Consider the following 20149-nt stretch of genomic DNA (forward strand, 5'->3'; position numbering starts at 1 on the left):
AAATTGAAGTATAATTTTCTCCCTTTATTTTTCTTACTTTTTTTTGAAATATGGCTAATATAGGTACGTTTTACATAATTTTACATGTATAATTGATATATTGTTTGCTTTATTAGTGGCCATGGGAGGAGTTGGAAGGAAGAAGGAGAATGTGGAACTCAAAATTTAAAAAGAAAAGAATGTAATAAATAGTAAAATGTAAAAAAAAAATGAGCTAAAATTTGTTAAGTAAAGGAATGTTGACCTCATCAATGGGCAGAACCCCTCCTAAACCATTATTGAATATTGAGTGTTTGTCTTGGACTTTGAAATCAATGAAGAAGATTCCTCAAGTGCATCTACCTCATGGAGTTATCTTGAGGAAAGTTCTTTGTTAACTTTAAAGTGCTGTGCAATTAGTAGTAGTATCCTCTTGAAAAAAACCTAATAACTAGACATCCGTACTTAATATGAATGAAAACCAAAAACAATAGCAAGGACTTGGTTCCTTCTACAATACTTGAAAAGGCCAAATTAGATAAGGGACTGAAGATCAATGCCACTCCCAGTTTGGAGTCCTCTCTCCACTCTCAACAGGCTACTGTTATTACTACTCCTGTTGATTTCACCAGCAGTTATCCAACATCAACAATCCATCAGTTTAAAAAAAATACTTTTAGCATATACTTTCTATGAATATATTGTATAGAATATTACAATAGTCTCCTCATTGGTCTTTCTACCTTCAGTTTTTCCTCCTTCCATGCCATCGTGCATACTACCAATAATCTTTTTCAAAGCACTGCTACCAGTACTTCCATCATATCCCTTTCCTGCTCAGGAAGTGACTCCCTACTTTTCACTCCTTGGAATAGTTAATAAGCCTCCTCAGGCAGTACTATAACTATTCAATAGTTTTGTATCATACTTGACTACTCATACCCCACTTTCTCTAAGCCTTCCGATTTTGGTCCTTTATTCCTGAAGCAGGCAAAACTGATTGCTTTTGGGGTTCTGATGTACTTTGAGGAATTAAAGGATTCTTTGTAATGTACTTTGACTGGAAGGAGTGAGAACAGGGTAGCTGGTTCTTTGGCAGTCTTGTGGACCTCCAGCTCTGTTTATTCAAGAGAAGGCAGAACCCAAGAAGAAGGAGACCACAGTATGTCATATACAAAGTGGGGGTTTTAAGCTGTTCTAATATAGTAGCTATTCTGTATTAGGGAGTTGCCTGGATGTTGAAAATTGTTTGCACAGGAAGGGAGGAAGCCAGCGTACTGTTTACCCAGACTGGGAATAAGTAGTCTTATGCCTCCTCTCCAGCTCTAGGCTATTTAAAGGACTAAGGAACCTATAGTCTGCTTGTCCAATGTTTTAGGAATGGCACTTGGATTTTTGCCTCATTTTGTGTGGCATTATAATCATGACCATTCATTATTAATACTAATCAACATTAGTAGGGATGCCATACATTTATATAGTGCTTCGCAGTTTACCTAGTTTTTTTTACAAAACTTTGTGAATGTCACATAAGTAGATCCAAATATTATTTCTTGGGAGTAACAATATTTATACTACCTACTCCACTATAATAAAGGATCTTTGAAAAAGAAAACTCAACTAAGTTCTTTGATGGTAGGAACCATGTCTTATCTGAACAGAAGAGCTCCCCTTATTATTTTTTCTTTTTCATTTTTGTTTTTTTTTTTAATTTAGTGTTTTATTTTATCTGAGTCACATGTAAAAACAAGTTTTAACATTCGTTTTTTAAAACTTTGATTTCCAGATTCTCTCTCTTCCTCCCTTCCCCCTCCTCCCATTGAGAAGGCAAGCAATTTGATATAGGTTATACATGTGTGGTCATGCAAATATTTCCATATTAGTCATGTTGTGAAAGAAAACATAGCCAAAAAACTTCAAGAAAAATAAACTTCAATCTGTATTTATTCAGACACCTGTAAGGGAATTGCCAACCCTCAGTTTACCTGAGCCGTGACTGGTGTACGCCATCCAAGAGAGCTGAGGGGAGATTGGTAAGGCATGGACAAGATGGTGCTGAGGGTTGGCAGTTCCCTTACAGACACCATCAGTTCTTTTTCTAGGGATGGATAGCATTTTTTGTCATATGTCCTTCAGAGTTGGATCATTGTGTTGCCGAAAATAGCTAAATCATTCACAACTGATCATCTTACAATATTGCTGTTACTTTGTAAACAGTACATTTCGCTTTGCATCGGCCCATGCAAGTCTTTCCATTTTTTTTCTGAGAGCACTCTGCTCATCATTTCTTATAGTATAATGGCATTCCATTATAATCTCATATCACAATTGTTCAGTCATTCCACAGTTGATGGGCATCCCCTCAGTTTCTAATTCTTTACCCTCAGAAAAGAGGTGCTATAAATATTTTTGCACATATAGGTCCTTTTGCTTTTTTATCTCTTTTGGGATACAGACCTAGTAGTGGTATTGTTAGGTCAAAGGTTATGCATGGTTTTATAGCCCTTTGGGCATAGTTCTAAAGTGCTCTATAGAATAGTTGAATTAGTTAACAACTCCACCAACAATACTTTAATCTCTCATTTTTTTCCCCACATTTACCTTTTCTGTCTTATTAGTCAATTAATAGGTATGAGGTAGTACCTCAGAATTGTTTTAGTTTCTATTTCTCCAATCAATAGTGAGTTAGAGTATTTTTTATATAGATATAGATAACTGATTACTTCATCTGAAAACCGATCATATCTTTTGATCATTTGTCAATTGGGGAATGACTCTTATTTTTATAAATTTGATTCAGTTCTCTGTATGTTTGAGAAATGAGGCCTTTATCAGAGAAACTTGCTTCAATTTTTTTCACATTTACTATTTCTAACTGTATTTCCCTTCATCCTATTCCCCCTGCTCCATTTGTTTTATTCTCTCTCCTTTCACCCTGCTCATCTTCAAAAGTGTTTTGCTTCTGACTACTGCCTTTCCCAATCTGTCCTCCCTTCTATCACCACCCCCTTCTCTTATCCCCTTTCCCTCTGATAGATGTCTGTACCCAATTGAGTGTGTACTTATTTCCTCTTTGAGTCAATTCTGATGAGAGTAAGGTTCACTCTCTCTCTCCCTCACCTCCTCCCTTTCTCCCTCCACTACAAAAGCTTTTTCTTGTCTCTTTTATGTGACCCTATTCTACCTCTCCTTTTTGCTTTCTCCCAGGCCATTCCTCTTTCTCACCCCTTAATTTTATTTTTTCAGATATCATCCCTTCATATTCAATTCACACCTGTGCCCTCTGTTTATATATATTTCTTCTAACTACCCTAATAATGAGAAAGTTCTTATGAGTTACAAGTATCATCTTCCCATGTAAGAATATAAACAGTTTAACTTTGTTAATTTAACCTTATGACTTCCCTTTCCTGCTTACCTTTTTATGCTTCTCTTGAGTCTTGTATTTGAAAGTCAAATTTTCTATTCAGCTCTGGTTTTTTCATCAAGGATGCTTGAAAGTTCTCTGTTTCATTGAATGTTCATTCTTCCCTGCATCCCAAAAGGATTATACTCAGCTTTTCTGGGTAGGTGATTCTTGGTTGTAATTCAAGCTCCTTTGCCCTCAGGAATATCATATTCTAAGCACTCCTAACTTGTATTGTAGAAGCTGCTAAATCTTGTGTTATCCTGAATGTGGCTCCATGATACTTCAACCTACTTCTTCACTTGATCTCATACCTACAGCCACTTTCCCCTAAATCAGGGATAGGGAACCTGTGACCTCAAGGTTGCATGAAGCCCTCTAGGTCCTCAAGTGCAGCCCTTTGACTGAATCCAAACTTAACAGAACAAATCCCCATAATAAAGGAATTTGTTCTGTAAAACTTGGACTCAGTCAAAAGTCCAAACCCAAGGATCTAGAGGGTCATATGTGGCTTCAAGGCCTCAGGTTCCCCTCCCCTGCCCTAAATAATTTATAAACTATTATTTCTGTCACATTTCAACCCTACCACTCATCATTTAAGTACCCAAATCCTTACCTCAACATGATTTTCCTTAGTATATTCAACTCACTTGATATCTGGTCCATTTCTCTCTGTTTGATTTTTGCCTCAGTCTATCTCCAAAATCTATCCCCTTTTCCCATCTATATCTATACTTTTTGTCTGTAAAAGGCATATCGTCATGTTATTGACTATTTTGTAGTTCTGATACAAGTAAAAGATTCATTAACTGAATGATGCTCAGTCATTTCATTCCATGAATGACTTCATTGTTTGTGTGTTATCTCTGTATATATCCACAATGCTACCTTTTTATCTGTAAGCTTCTTGAAGAATCTAAAATTTTTTTTAAACAAAGATGTGGGAAAGGGGTGGTTCCTAAGCCCCCTTGAATTCCTTAAAGGAGGATAAAATCAGATGTCTCTTTACTTGGGTTCCCTATATGGTAAGGTTGACTTTGCCACAAAGACTAGACTTGGTCCTCTAACCAATGGAGAGTCACTGAATCTGGGAATGAGGAAAATCTGTGGTGATGAGCAATCTTGATGAAGCAGTTGGTATTGCAAAGAAATTCTGCTAAGGAAGAAAGGTTGCTCCGCTTGGCAAACTCTCCCACCCCTCCACTTCTCCCTTTGGTTTCTGGTTCCATTTCTCCACCCCAATTTGTGGGACCAGCACAGTTATAAGGTTTATTTGGTGAATGGATGGTCAGTTCGTTTCATGAATGGCTACATTGTATGTGTATAGTCTGCATTTGCAAGTCCACAATACTTCCCTTTTTATTAATAAGCTTGTTGAAGAGCCAAGGCTGCTTCTCCTTCCAGTGTAATCTGCTGTGGTAGCTGAGGCTGCTCAACTGGGTAGCATGGCAACGGGGAGATTGGAGACTCCATTGGAGCAAGAATATTTTTTGGCAGTCAAATGTTACTGTTCCTGTTTCCTTGCAGTAGCAGGATCTAGTCAGCAAATTATTCACAACTGGGGGGACAAAGGAAGGAGAAGTAGGTACTGTATTCTGTGCCCTGTGGAGCCCTGGTGACAATTTTGGGGTGTTAGTCTCATTTAGGCCTGGAGTAATTATGGATGGAGCACAATGGATGGAGCATCGGTCCCGGATTTAGGAAGACCTGAGTTGAAATCTGGCCTTAGCCATTCTATGGAACCTTGGACAAGTCACTTAACCTCTGTTTGCTTCATTTGAAAATTATTATATAATGATATGTAATGATATAATATATCATTATTATGTAATGATAATAATAACAAAATGATAAATAATAGTAAAATGTAAAAATGAAAATAAATAACAATGATAATACAATAATGATAGCATCTATCTTTCAGGGTGGTTGTCATTATCAAATGCGATAATAATTATAAAGTACTCATTATACAGTGCCTGGCATATCACAAGCACTATATAAACGTTGGCTATTCTTATTATTTTGTACTAAGATAAAGCAGTTCCTGGCAATTAGCTCTACCAGGTGGGATTGGGAAAGCTATTTGTGGCACAGTGCCTGCCCATTAGCTAATGTGAATCTGGAGCCGCCTTTCAGAAAATGGGACTTATACTTTGAATTATAGGGTTCAGTAGCAGCTGGGATAGTCCTGTGTGTCTGTGTGCATGCCTGTGTGCATGCGTGGGTGTGTGTGTGTGTGTGTGTGTGTGTGTGCGCGCGTGTGTGTGTAATTTTAGAGTTGAGAAGATCCTCAGGGTTCATCTAATGATAACTTCCTTCCTAATGTGTGAACCTTACCTACAACGTTCTTGGCAAGTGGTCACCTTTGTTTGAAGGCTTCTGCTGATAGGGAGTTGACTACTTCATGAGACAGTCCATTCTGTTTTTGGACAGTCTTGTTAGGAATTACCTCACTGTATTGAGCTTTAATATATGCTTCCTAAAATATTTAAAGATAAAGTTCATATGTCTTTCTCTCTTTTCTTTGTATCCTCTTCATCAAATGAAATCTTTACCTCAGTTCTTTTAACCTCGTATTGTGCAGGTCAGGTTCTTTCACTATTCTGATCACTCTCTTCTAGACATGCTTTACAATGTCCTTAAAATGTGATGCTCAAACTAACCTGAACTGAATGTACTAGTCCTAGATGTGGAATGATATTGCCAAAATATACACCTCCTCTTCCTTCCTGAAGCAAGCAGGTGGTACAATGGTTAAGGTACTAGATCTGGTGTTAGGGAGACTTGAGTTCACATGTGACCTCAGACACTAGCTGTGTGACCCTGGATGAGTCACTTAACTTCCGTTTGCCCTTGTGTCCTCAACTGTAAATAGCACCCCACCTCATAGGATGTGATGATCAGATATAATAGTAGGTGTAAAGTGCTTAGCACAGTGCCTGGCACCTCATAGGTATTAAGTAAATGCTTATTTTCTCCTCTTCCACAAAGGCTTCTGGTCCCCCAAGATTCATTGTTGGGCAAGGGGGAGCCTGAACCCCAAAGAAAGAGGATCAAGCATTTTTTTGTAGTTTCTAGCTTATTGTTTCTACTTGGAGTTGCTCCAAGAAATCTCCCAATATGATAGAGGTATGGCTTACATCTGGGTTATTCCCAAAATGGATTAATAGGGTCCCTTCTATTATAGGTACTCAGTATATAAAGTAAATATCAGGTATAGGCCATCTACAATCAATGCCTCTATTTCTTTTCACTCTCTTTTTAAATTTCTATAGTCTAGCTTTCAATCTCTTCATTTAACTGAAACGGTTCTTTCCAAAGTTATCAGTGATCTTTTAACTGTCCATTCTGATGGTATTTTCTCAATCCTCATTCTTCTTGACCCTACAACCTTTAACACCGTCAATCGCCCTCTTCTTCACATTCTTCTCTCTGTTTTCTGTCTAGATCTATCTATTATTTTCTTCCACAGTAAATCTACTAGAGTATCATAATTTCTACATCCCTTGATCTCCTGGTTCTCCCCCAACCTGTCTGAGCACTCCTCTGTCTCCTTTGCTGGATCAAGGTCCAAATCACATCCACCAGTTGTGGGTATTTGCCAAGACTCTGTCTTAGGCCCCTTTTTTTCTCCCTCTACCTATGCTATTTCACCTGGTGATCTCATCAGATTCAGTGGATTCAATTGTCATCTCTATGCTGATGATTCTTAGGTTTAGTTATCCAACTCTATCCTCCAGATTCATTTCTCTAACACCTATTGGACATGTCCAAAACTGAACTCATTATCTTTCTCCTCAAACCCAGTCCCTTTCCAACCTTCCCCATCATCATCAAGGGCGCCACCATCTTCCCAGTCATCCAGGCTCAAAACCTAGGTTTTTCAATTTCTCACTCTTTCTCACCCCTCTCCACATCCTATCTGCTGCCAAGTCCTGTCTATTTTAACAAATACCCTTCTCTCCTCTAACCTTGCCACAATCTTGGTACAGGCCCTTATCATTTCACACCTGGACTATTTCAATAGCCTTTTGGTTAGTTTCCTTTCCTTAAGATTCTCCCAACTTCAGCTGTAACAGTAATCTTTGTAAAGCAGAGATCTGGCCATGTTACCCTCCTATTCAATAAATTCTAGCATCTTCTTATAATTTCCAGGATCAAATATAAAATCTTCTGGTGTTCAAAACTCTTCATAACTTGGCTCCCTCCTAGAGGTTGTATAGTGGATAGACTGCTGAGCTTGAGTTCAAATTTTGCTTCAGATGCTTACTAGCTGTGTGAACATGAGCAAATCACTTAGGCTCTGCCTTAGTTTCCTCAAATGTAAAATAGGGATAATAATACCTTGTTCCCTTTTCTTACCCCTATCTTTCCCAGTCTTTTTACACTTCATACTTTCTCACCCCCCCCAATTCTGTTATCTAGTGACAATCGCCTCTTTACTGTTCCTTATATTAGATAATTTCTCTTCCAACTTTGGGTGTTTTCACTGATTGTTCCCCATACCTGGATTCTCTCTTTTCTTATCTCTGCCTTCTGCAAGACTTTCTCAGTCTTCCTTAATCTTAGTCCTCCCCCAAGACTATTCTCAATTTGTCCTGCTTATGCCTTCTTTATATATAATTGTTTTTATAATACTGTCTCCCCTATTAGAATGTGAGCAGGGATTTTTCTTTTTAACCTTTTGTACCCCCAGAATTTAGCACATCTGGCACATAATAGGAATTTAGTAAATGCTAGTTGACTTGGCTTGACTCAGTGCTTTCCTTCTGTCAATTTCACCCTTGTAACATCTCTTTAATATACCCCCTCTCTCCTCTGATACTGGCTACCACTTGGGTATAGGCTCTTATCATGTCATAACTGTCCGATTGTAATAACCTTTTGTTTGGTCTGCTTGTCATAAGTGTCTTTACACCTCACACCCTGCCTTCTCCTTCCCCCATTCTTCCACCCAGTAACACTGGTTTTTTTTTCTATTTTCTGAACAACACTATTCATCTCTTGGCTCCAGGTATTATCACGGTCTGTCTCCCGTAACCTCCTTTCTCATCTCCATCTCCCAGTTTCCTTTAAGTAAAACACCACTGGCTCCAGGAAGCCTTTCTCAATCCCTTTTAATTCTAGTGCCTTCCATCTGTTGATTATTTTCTATTTATCCTTCATATAGCTTGCTCATATTTAGTGGTTTTCATGTTGTCTCCCCCAGTAGACTGTGTTAAGAGTAGGGACTGTTTTTGGTCTTTTTTTTTCCTAGCACTTAGCACAATGCTTGGCACATGGTAAGCATTTAATAAATGCTTGTTTACTGACCATGAAATAAATGCTTAAACACAAAAGACTCAAAAGCACACATTGACTAATGAAACTTTCCTGTCATTCCCTTCTGGTAGGTGAAGTCTCCATGGTTTGTGGGCAAGGATGCGTTGGTAAACGTTAGGGCAACTAGCTTGCTGGAGAAAAGAAATGTAGACACAACATGCTTTTGAGTTTAATATGCATTACTAACGTTTTCTCTATTACTTTCTTAAGTCTAGACAATCAATGAAACAATAAAATAAGCTGATTTGTACTATTGGCTGATTTGAGAGTGTAAATGTTCCCACTCAAAATTTAACCATCAGGGAGAGCCTGTGAAGCTGGCTTAACCATGCTCCATCTTGTAAAACTACTGAAGATCTAGTTTCTTTTATTCAAATAATGTTTAAAAATATACAAACCTGTTGGTGTTACAATTTTATGATGCTCATTTCAGAGTTCCTTTTCTGAATATGCATATACTGGTAGCAATAAAGACATAGCAGCACAAGTTTAAAATCTATATATGTAGGTATGTATGTATTTATGTGTATATAAACATATAAATAATATTTTTATAATTCAAACAAGCAAAATAATTTATATGCTATCACTTGCTTCTCAGATTTAATACATAAAATAATTTGTGCTCTGCTAAAATAATAAAAGAAACATCTCTAGTCTGTAAATACTCACCCTGTGATAAGCCATATATTATATATATAATATATACATGCACACACACCCATTTTTTTACCCTCTGTTTCATCGTCCTGTACTATCAATTAATCAATGAGATTTGCATATTTCAGACTGAGTTTCAGTTGGGATAATACTGAATCAGCAGATCCCAGATTCCCAGAACCCCAGCTTTCACTACATTACTATATACTCTTTAGTCTTCTTGAGTCAGATGGTGACTGAAACACTATTTGGTATTTTCAATTGTGCCCTCTCTGGCCCATTGAAAAGCAGACTATTTTCAAAAGACATTGTTACATCCATGACAGCAGCAATACAGGTTTTGTGGTCAAGCATTACTAAATCCCATCTAAGTCCAACCCTGGAACACACTATTTTACTTGAATGTTGGTAGATTCTGGCACTCTGGTTGCCTTCACTAATCTATTTTAAGATGCCATCATCATTAGGGAATAGTCCCATTCAACTGAGTGGCAGAGGCAGAGGACGTGTGGGGCGTGTTTTATTTGGTGCCACATCCTGATAACAGTACTTGTCTCCAGAACCAAATCTCCTGACCACATTCAACCGGACACAGTCTAATTTGACTCTGAATAAAATGACATTCTTCAAACCTGATAAAGGATCCCTAAATCATAAAACAAAAAGTTGGAGGCTGGAAGTGTAAGTGATGGAATACACTTTACCCAATCCTTGCTTTACCCTAATGTCATTATTAGAGTAGTTATTGTTTGTAAAATTATATGAGCACTTGCTATAATGTCCTTTCTACATCATGTGTACAACTTGTGAGAAGCTACCCCATCAAGACCAGATGTTTGATGTGATTGTACCCTCATTACAAAACTCTCTCCCCAGAGAGTCACTCATGGTCCTCTGGTTGAGGGGAAGTAGGGGAGAGAGGGTCTCACTTCATTCCGCTCTTATCATAATTACTAAGGAAATGGTGAGGAAACCCAATTTAGATCAATTAAGGCTAATAGCCTTACCCCATGAACCACCTGACCAATATCTGCTTCCACAACTAGGGTCAGTAAGTTCATTCCCCACATTTTATAAGGTAGATGCAGTGGCTCAACTCTTTGAGGGAAGGTCAGCTATTTTTTACTATTCTTTTTGATTGTTCTATACAGGTCTTGGGGACCATACTATTCTTAAGTTGAAGAGACACAGAGTAAGATAAAGGTATTTGCTGACTCTAGTTTCTTTCTAAGCTGTTAATTCATTTATAATGTCCAAATCAGAGGTTATAATGACTGTTGCGGTGTAGGACCCCTGAGGAATTCTGGGGTAGAGGGATATGTTCTCCTCTGATATCATGGAAAACCTTTGGTTTTGGACCTGGAATTGGATGGGAAATGCCTATTTTTTTTGGCTATGAATGTATATATATGATATATATATAATATAAGCAATATTATAATATATACTATATACTATATTGCACACATTATATACAATATATAATGTATATTATGTATATAGAACATATACAATGTATGATATATACAATATAATATATACAATGTGCGATATAAATTATATATTTCATATATAATATATATGTGTATATATATAATATAATATAAACAAGCACGTTTTGTCCCTTTTAAATGTACTCCTGTCCATGTGGCAACCTTGGTCAAGCTGACCAACATTTTGGCATAGAAGTGACTGAGGTTTCAGTCACTTCATATTTGTTGTTAGAGCAAATTAGTAAGTCTTGATCTGACAAACTAAGTCATGGCCTGACCTTTAGGCCTTTGTTGCAGAATCTTCCTGGTGATCTTTTCTATGAGATTGCCTCCAATTTACCTTATACATATATCTCTTATGTATGTACATGGTTATTTCCATGTGCTCTCTCTCATTAGAAGGAGAGGTCCTGGAGAGCAGAAACCGTTTTTGTCTCTCTTTGTGTCCCTAGTCCTTAGCATAGCAAGTTCTTATTCATTGCCTGCCTCGCTGCTAGGTATTGAGGAATGAATCCAGGCAGAGTATCAAGTGGGACAATGGTCTGCTGAGAGAGGCAGGAGATTAGGTCTTACCTCAGGTCTAATGTCATGGGAAGTATCTGATGTTTGTGCTATGTGGCCGGAAGAGACCTGTTTCACAGGAGGAAGGAGCAAGCAGTGGTATGGTGGGAGGAGTCAGGAGTTAGCAGCAATAACACTGAAGGGATGTGTGTGTGTGTGTGTGTGTGTGTGTGTGTGGTGTGATGTGTGTGTGCTTCTTCAGTGCTCTCTCCACCCACTTCCATCCCCCAAAATACATACATACATGCAAACACATACACACATATATTATAGGCCTCTCTTTGGCCATTGATACGTCATTGGGACTTATTCATCATTGGTTTTTGTACTTCTACCATCGCATATATTTTCTAGCCTAGTGATTCTGAGCTCCAGGCAGCTGATATTTTCCTATTCTATTTTCCAAACCATATTTTCCTATCCCCAACTTCCTGTTTCCTCACTTCCCCCTCTCCCAATTCCCTTTTTTCTTCCATTGTCCCACTTCATGTTTGCCTACCCCATAAAACCCATCTTTGCAATGAGTCAGTAGTAGTATAAGGGAAGGGAAGATAGGAGTGATCGAACAGCTCTATTTATCATTCTGCTTCATCATTAAGGATGATTCAACATTAGGAAAACAATTAGCATATTGAATTATTTTTATAAGAAAACAAAGTCATAATTACAAAAAGTCTTAATAAAATGAAATGCATCTAAAAACACCTGTGAAAGCACAGAAATGAAATGTAAATACATTTATCTGAAACCAAGAACAAGTATTCTTTCTAACCTTAGAAACTTTCCCACTAAGCAATAGAGACAAAACCAAAATGTCCACTTATTAAAGTTCAATTATTAATCTGTATATTTCTAGAAATTCTATAGCAATAAGACAAGAAAAAGTTTAAGTGAAAAGAGGAGGAATTTCACTGCCAGATCTTAAATTCATTTTGTTATAATACTATACGTGTGTGGGAAACCCTATTTTTTTTTTTAATTTACAGGAAGAATTTCTTACTATGCTACATGAAAAGGATCTGTGATAAACATAAAACGTTTGACCAAAAAAGAATCCATGTTAAGCTGCAAAAGGGAGGAAGAATAAAGAATTTGTGAGGTTTAAAGTCTAGGAAATGATTTTTTTTGTGGCAAGGTTCTGAAAAGATGCAAAGTGTGTGTTTTTTCTTCTTTCAAAAAATTTAAAGATTGATTTTTAAGGTATATAAAAGGAAACAATAGTTAGTATTAATACTGATCACTACACACACACACACACACACACACACACACACAAATGTCACAGACTCAAATACATCCTTTCTCATATCTCTAAAAAACATTTTGAGAATGATCTATACATATGTGCACAGTGGAGCCAGCTGAACCAGCTCAGACATATTTAGAAATGTTCAGTCTGAGCACTAATATCTTGGAAATTGGCAAACACTACAAATCAGGGCTTCATTTATTGATTTGTTGGTTATTTAGACTTAAGGCAGTGATGGAGAAATTTTTAATAATGTAGATTGAACTTAAAAGTGTATCCTGTTCTGCCCTCTCCCTCCTTAGAGAGCCAGTTGTCAAACAGTTGTCAAACATTTATATATCTCTACACATGAGATCCATCTTGGACATAAATAGTATACAGCATATTGCCAGCAATGATTAACACACAGAAATTGGCTTAAATAAATCATTCAGAAAATGTGTGAGCAGAAGAGGAAATAAACTAGTCACATAGTAGAAATGAAAAATAATAAATGAACAGCTGCCGTGCTACCCTAGTACCTATGAAATGCCTCCAGTGCATCCAAAGATCTTCTATGGAAAATAGTCTAGAAGTTCCCAAAGGAAAAGAATTCAGCTTTTGCCATCACTTTGCTCCTCCCCTGTAGGAGGAGTTTTGTCCTTTTCCTGCCTTTACTGCACCTTTCTCCCTCTCCTGTCATGCCCCTTTAGGCAGAGATTCATGTTTCCTCCTCCTTTCTTTGTTGTAATTATAAATATGCAAACTTCTGTATGGGTTGTGAACTCTGGGTTCCCTATGCATTTTCATTTCTCTTGTAATAAACCTACTTTTCAAGGAAGTTTCATGAAGTTATGGTTCCCTGTCAACATACTAAATCCTCAAAGAAGGGGTATGATTCCAACTTTTCCAATGTTTTTAGTTTTCTCTGCCCCTGCTACACCACTGTGCTCTAGCTTTTCCCTTCTGTACCTCTTTCTGCCTTGTTAACCCACTTATGCAAAGACTTCTCTACGCCCTACTTATAAGTTCACAAGAAAATGTTTTTAGGGCATTGCCTAGGGAGCCATAGCCAGGTTTGTGTGAGGAGAGAATTGTTCATATGACAGCACTAGGTTTAGAAAGTCAGAGATACAATTAGAACAATGAAACTGGGGTTTTGCCCAAGGACAATAAATTTAGAACATTCAACAGCACTTTTAGTCCTTCAGTTGCCAGAAACAATAAGTTCAGCACTTGAGTAGAAAGAATAAATCTTTTCCCCTCCCTTCTTTCCCTCCACTTCTCCCCTTTCAATAAAGCCTTCCAGAACATGTACATATCCAAAAGCCTCTATCTCCCTCCCTCCCTGTCTTTGTTATTCCTTGTCTTAGAGCCCTAACTGAGGGCACCTTTTTATGTTCCTTGATTTAGATGGGTGTGATTTACGGTATTAGCCACTGATGCAAAAATTTCTTCTTATGACTCTGGTGGCAGTGCCTAGTGAACTCATGAACAAAGCCCAAACATAAGCCCCAGAAAGGGAGCATTTGACATGTATAAAAGGACTGCTTTGGAGCATTTTCAATGTTCCTAGGCCCACCGATTCAGGGGTGGAAGAGAAGAGAGAATGATTACTGAGAGCAGGGAAATTTAAAGTGTGTAACTATGCTCAGCTCTTACAGCATGAGGTTTTAGAAGGCTTAGATACAGGCTTGATGAATACATAAGGGAAAGGCTTCACTGCAGCATCTCTAATTGTCTATTGGTTATTATAAACTAGATGCCCTAGAGACATCTTAAATTCAACATCAGCTCGTCTAAAATTGACTTATCTTTCCCCCTAAACCATTACCTCTTCCAAACTTCCTCATTTCTGTTAACTGTGCCTCCATCCTTCCTGTCTCCCCAGTTTTTAAGCTTAGCATTATTTCGGACGCCTTACTGCCCTGTTGTCCATATATCCAATCAGCTGTCAAATCTTGCCGTTTCTACCTTTACAGCTCATCATGTTTTCAAGTCCTTCTGTCCATGTACATAATTACAACCTTAGTTAAGGCCCTTATACTTCTCACCTAGATTATCGCAATACCCTTCTAATTGTTCTCCCTGCTTAAAATCTTCTATCCAATCCATCCTTCACATTGTTACCAATTTTTTTCCCCTTAAGCTCAGAACTGACCGTGCAACTACTCTACTAAACCAACTCCAGTGACTTCCTATTGCCTCTAGGACAAAATATAAACTTGTCTTTTTAACTTTTGAAAGTCTTTTGTCCCCAACCTGTTTTTCCAGCTTCATTGGACATTACTCCTCCCCACTCCCACCCCCACATTCTGATATCCAGCCAAAGTGACTTTCTGTCTGTTCCTCACATAGGACATTCCATCTCTAGTCTCTACACTTTTGTTTTGGTCATCACTCATGCCAGGAACACCCTCCCTTTTTATCTTTACTTCATAGTATTCCTCTTGTCTTTTTAACGATGCAGTTCAGGAACCATTTTCTGCATGAAGTCTTTTCTTAATCATCTCAAAATACCAGTGCCATTCCTCTCAAATTACCTTGTATCTTAATGACTATATATTTGTTTTTATTCACTTTATATTTAGGCACCTATATATGTGATATATGATTGTATATATACATCCCATTTAAAGAGAAAGAAGAAAAACCTGAATAGGCTCTGTCTCCTGGTTTGGCTGTGAAGGAGCTGAAATGAAGGAATCATTTGATATTCTACTTTATTAAAATTTAGAAAAACAAAATTAAACTATGCTATATGTATGTATGTACATGTATAGCATAAATATACAATAAATATGCATATATACACAAATATGTGAATATTAGATATGTATGTGTACATGTATACACATATTCCCCAGTGGAAATGCCAGTTCCTCAAGGATGTTTATATGTTTGTGTGTGTAGGTGTATATATGTATATATATATGTATATATGTATGTATACATACACATACTCCCCAATTAGAATATCAGTAGGGTTTATTTCATTCTTTGTATTTTTATCCCTAGAACACAGTACAGTGCCTATCACGTAGTATGTGCTTAATAAATGATTGATTGATTGATAAGCATTATCCCTCCTGCCTTCTGGCAAGCTTACATTGGAATGTCTTCTGGAGTTTTATTATAACCCATTTTTCTCATCTCTACCCTAGAGCTCATAGTGTGTTTTTTTCCACTTGGCAGTGGGAATATGATCTTTCCTCACAAAGAGGAAAACATAAAAGTAAGATTATAAGAACTAAATATATAGTCAGAAGTGAGACATTCACTGTCTTCCCATTCAACCCTGTAGAGATACAAAGGGTAGGGAGTGAATGAGGTAGTGAAGTAGAGTCAAAAACATAGGGGAAATTAAATCAGGAAGCCTGGACTTGTGTCCCAGCTTTGTAATTTTAAAATGCTGTAACTTTGTCTAATTCATATTGTGAACCAGCTTAATGCCTTCCCCTCCCTACCTGGATTGACCAATCAGGAAAAAGACATTTTGGTCCACTCTGAGTTAACATCCCATAATCCTTTGCATGCTCTCTGAATGAACCCCAAATCCTCCTTGCTGTGTCAGCATCCACAAGATTAGATGAAACTGACCAGGAGCATTCTCCTGTTTATGACTGATAAGGACCAGGCACCTTGAACCATACACTATCTTGATTAACAGCACTCCTCTAACCTTGATGTTTTATGGACTCTATATTTTATGACATTTTCTTCTTGTTGTAACATTTCATTGTTTACGGATGACAGAACTCAGGCATCCTGGGGGCACCTTCTTGTACTATGAAAACTATAATTTTGATTGACACAAGCATCCTGAAATGGGGGTGAGGGGCACCTCTTTATATAATCTCTTTCAACTAATTTTTCTTTGAGTTCAGTTTAATCTGACTCCATGCATGCATGTTTTGCTAGTTCATAGAGAACAAACAGCACATATACAACTGTCTCTTTTTAGACCAAACTTTGACCTAATTTTGTTTGTTTCTTTTTAGACCAAACTCTGGAGGGTGACAATGTAATGTCTCTAGGTCTCAGTTTCCTCATCTGCAAGATGAGGGATTGAATTGGATGTTCTCCAGGATCTCTTCTGACATTAGATTTTAGAGTAAGATCAGAAGGATGGCTGCTCCCACAACCAAGTCAACTAGAATGCAGGGATTAATTCCTTTATTTACTCAATAAATTATTTGGAATACTCTACTATGTGTGGAGGGCTGTGCTAGTTCTCTGTTAATTACATGGAAAGAGCCACTATGAGTATAACATCTGATCTGCAGGGATGTGCCTCAACTTGACAACCTTAATTTAATGTGTGAGAACCGAAAATCTGAGGAAACTATGGATATCTCTGAACTTTCCATAGTCAATGTATATGTACTTTTCTTGATATGTTTTGTCTCTTGTGGAGTTGTTTCTTCCTTCTCTTTCATTAGTCTGGGTCTTTCTGGAGGAGGAGCCACACCTTCTCCTTTCTTTGTATTCCCTTCACCCACTTCCACTCTAAGGACATTGTCAAGTACTACTGACTAATGCAGTAAAATCTGAATTTTCATAAATCCTGAAAATCTTTTAAACAGTGGAGTTGTTGGTAGGATCAGGTGCCTACCAGCACAAAAATTGTAGGGAAAGAAATGTTTTCATTAGCATCATAGACTGTGAGAGGTCTGTGTGCTGAACACTTTCCTCAGGGCCCTTTTCATCTCATTGTTCCTCAGGCAGTAGATGAAGGGGTTTAGCATAGGAGTAACTACCATATACATTACTGATGCCACTGAATCCTTTTCAGCAGAGTGAGATGATGATGGATTCAAGTAGACCCCAGTGATGGTTCCATAGAACAGAATGACCACAGTGAGGTGGGAGCCACAAGTGGAGAAGGCCTTCTGCTTGCCCCGGGCAGAGGGAACCTTAAGCACAGCCAATACAATGTGAGTATAGGAGATAAGAATGCAAATAAAGGGAATGAGGACAATCAGCCCACCCACCAGCAAAATCATGAACTGGTTGAGGTGTGTGTCAGAGCAAGAGAGCTGAAGGAGAGGAACCAGATCACAAAAGAAGTATGGCATGACATTCTTTGCACAAAAGTCTAAACGGGCCATAAGGAGAGTGTGAAGCAGGGAGTGGAAGTTAGCAATGAGCCAGGACCCAGCCAGCATCAGACCACAGAGCTGTGAGCTCATCATAGTGGTGTACTGCAGGGGGTAGCAGATGGCTATGTAACGGTCGTAGGCCATTGCGGTCAAGAGGAAATTATCCATATTTGCCAGCAAGATGCAGAAATAGATTTGGGTTAGACAGCCCTCACGGGAAATAGACTGAATCTTTGTATGAATGTTTAGCAGCATCTTGGGGACTGTGGCAGAGGTAAAACAGAAATCTACTAGGGACAGGTTGCTGAGGAAGAAGTACATGGGGGTGTGGAGGTGGGAGTTCAAGCCAATGGCCAGGATGATGAGTAGATTCCCTGCTGCTCCAATCAGGTACATGACCAGGAACAACACAAAGATGAGTTCTTGTTTCTCTGGCTGGCTAGAGAGGCCCAATAGGATGAATTGAGAGACAGTGGTATAGTTTCCATTCTCCATGGTTTTGAAAGACCTGTTTGCAGAGAAAGAACAATTTATGAATTATGGAATGAGCAGAGGACTCCCAAGCCTCCTCTTTCTGCAATCTGTCCTTCCCCACATTGAACTAAAAAAATGCATGACCTTCATAACTCATTGAGACCCTACACCTCCCCCAGACTCCAGAGCATTCACAATTTTTAGAAGACTTTATAGTCATGTTCTAGATCCAACAAAAAGGCCACCAAATCTAATAGAAAGCTCTATCCTACAGCTCCCTCCTAAAGCTTCCTGATTTTCAAGTTCTTAGAAAAACCCCTCCTGCCACCCATATTACAAGAGGTTCTTATGAGACCAGAGCTACTTACTGCGGGAAACCTATGGCCATTCACCTGTTCTCTTCCCCACTTCTCTCCATCCCTTTCATATATTCCCTTGTTCTCCCCTCTAGGTTCAAGTCTCTGCTTTCTCCGTGGATCTCATGCTTCTTCTTGTTGACTTGCTATGCACCTGGGACTTGTGACAATATTCTGAGCTGGGCGAGGTCAGGGCGAGCCCTGAAAGAAAGACCTGCTGACCAGGGATGGCACAGCCAGCCTTTCTGTCAAGGCTCACCTAGGAAGAAGCTTCTCATCTCCAGGTGCGTGGGGCAGGGAAGGAGCTGCCCCTGCAGGCAACAGAAGGAGAATAAACATGGTGACATCATTCAGTAGAACTGAAACTTTGACTGCAAATTGAATGAAAACCTCACTTACTGCCAATTTCAATGAACCAGAATCCACAGATCAAAGGATTTTTGAATTGGAAGGAATCTAAAAACTTATCCAGAACGATGCTTTCATTTTACAAATGAGGAAACCAGTTCAATAAGGTTCAAATCTTAAGTACGATTTATTAAACTATTTATAACCAAATCATTATCCTATATGGTAGTAATGCCAAGAGAAAAATGAAACAGGTTTTATATCCTGGGTTTATATCCTGGGAACAGGGGGGTTAAATAAAACATTTATACAGATAAGTAAATAAAAAAGCACATGTATACCGTATGTAAGATAAATGCAAAGTAATTTTAAGAGGGGAGGGTACTGACAACTGGAGGGGGTAGGGTGGAGAAATCAGAAAAGTCCTTGTGACCTTGAGCTTAGCTCTGAAGGAAGCTAGGAACTGAAAGACGGAGGAAAGAAGGGCATGCATTCTCAGAATGGAAGGACCACTTATACCAAGACATGGAATGTCCTGTGTGGCTCCCCTACCAGCTCCTAGCTGGTAGTTGAGTTGGCTGGAATATGGCTCCTTAATGTCACACAGTAAGTGACAGAGATGGGCCTAAAAAACAAATCTACTGTTTTGAGATTCAGAGTTCATCCCACTAGGTATGTCATACTTCCTTTCTCCCATCTGCCAGGATCTATGAGGGAAAAAGTTTTCAAAGCAAACTAGCTTCTTACAGTAAAATTATAGGAGAGACATTTAGTCTTGTATATATACATACACACATGTATATACACACATATGTATGTATGTATATATACTTGTATGAATATGTATACACACATGTATATATACATGCACATATGCATATACGTACACACACAAATATATACAGGACTAAATGTCTCTACTCAAATTTTACTATGTCTATGTATGTATGTATGTATGTATGTATGTATATATGTTACAAAAATATACATTGCCAATATCTTCAATAGCAGCTATTTGCAAACAACAAAGTGCTCCTTGGAATTGAGCTTTTGTTAGGGCCAGGATGAAGTTCCCGAGTGGTGAATGATAGATTCATTTAGCAGACTCTGATGAAAAATTACTCAAGAAGTGTAAGGAAGACTTAGAACATTACAAGTACTAAGGGGACTTTTGAATAAGCTAGACTTCAGTTTATTTCTAGAAATGGGGAAAGAGT

At 38.2% G+C, this 20149-nt stretch overlaps 1 protein-coding gene across 1 annotated transcript; it reads right to left on the reverse strand.

The window, feature by feature from the left end:
- Positions 1-16987: 16987 nt before the first annotated feature.
- Positions 16988-19799, reverse strand: LOC140523567 (olfactory receptor 1f45-like). The gene is made up of 2 exons (XM_072638383.1): positions 19750-19799; positions 16988-18250 (listed from the first exon to the last, which is right to left on the reverse strand). Exons 1-2 carry the CDS (start codon positions 19797-19799, stop codon positions 17308-17310), a joined length of 993 nt encoding a protein of 330 aa, XP_072494484.1. The 3' UTR covers positions 16988-17307.
- Positions 19800-20149: the final 350 nt, after the last annotated feature.

This window comes from Notamacropus eugenii, chromosome 2 (assembly GCF_028372415.1).
Source record: "Notamacropus eugenii isolate mMacEug1 chromosome 2, mMacEug1.pri_v2, whole genome shotgun sequence".
Classification (NCBI taxonomy): domain Eukaryota; kingdom Metazoa; phylum Chordata; class Mammalia; order Diprotodontia; family Macropodidae; genus Notamacropus; species Notamacropus eugenii.

What these genes read in the sequence shown, in the direction of transcription:
- LOC140523567 (XM_072638383.1), bottom strand. Translation starts at nt 19,799, where the DNA reads ATGTATATATACATGTGTGTATACATATTCATACAAGTATATATACAT. An exon ending in ATACAAGTATATATACATAC is followed by an intron (nt 18,251 to 19,749) that starts ATACATATGTGT and finishes GTCTTTCAAAAC; the next exon opens with CATGGAGAATGGAAACTATA.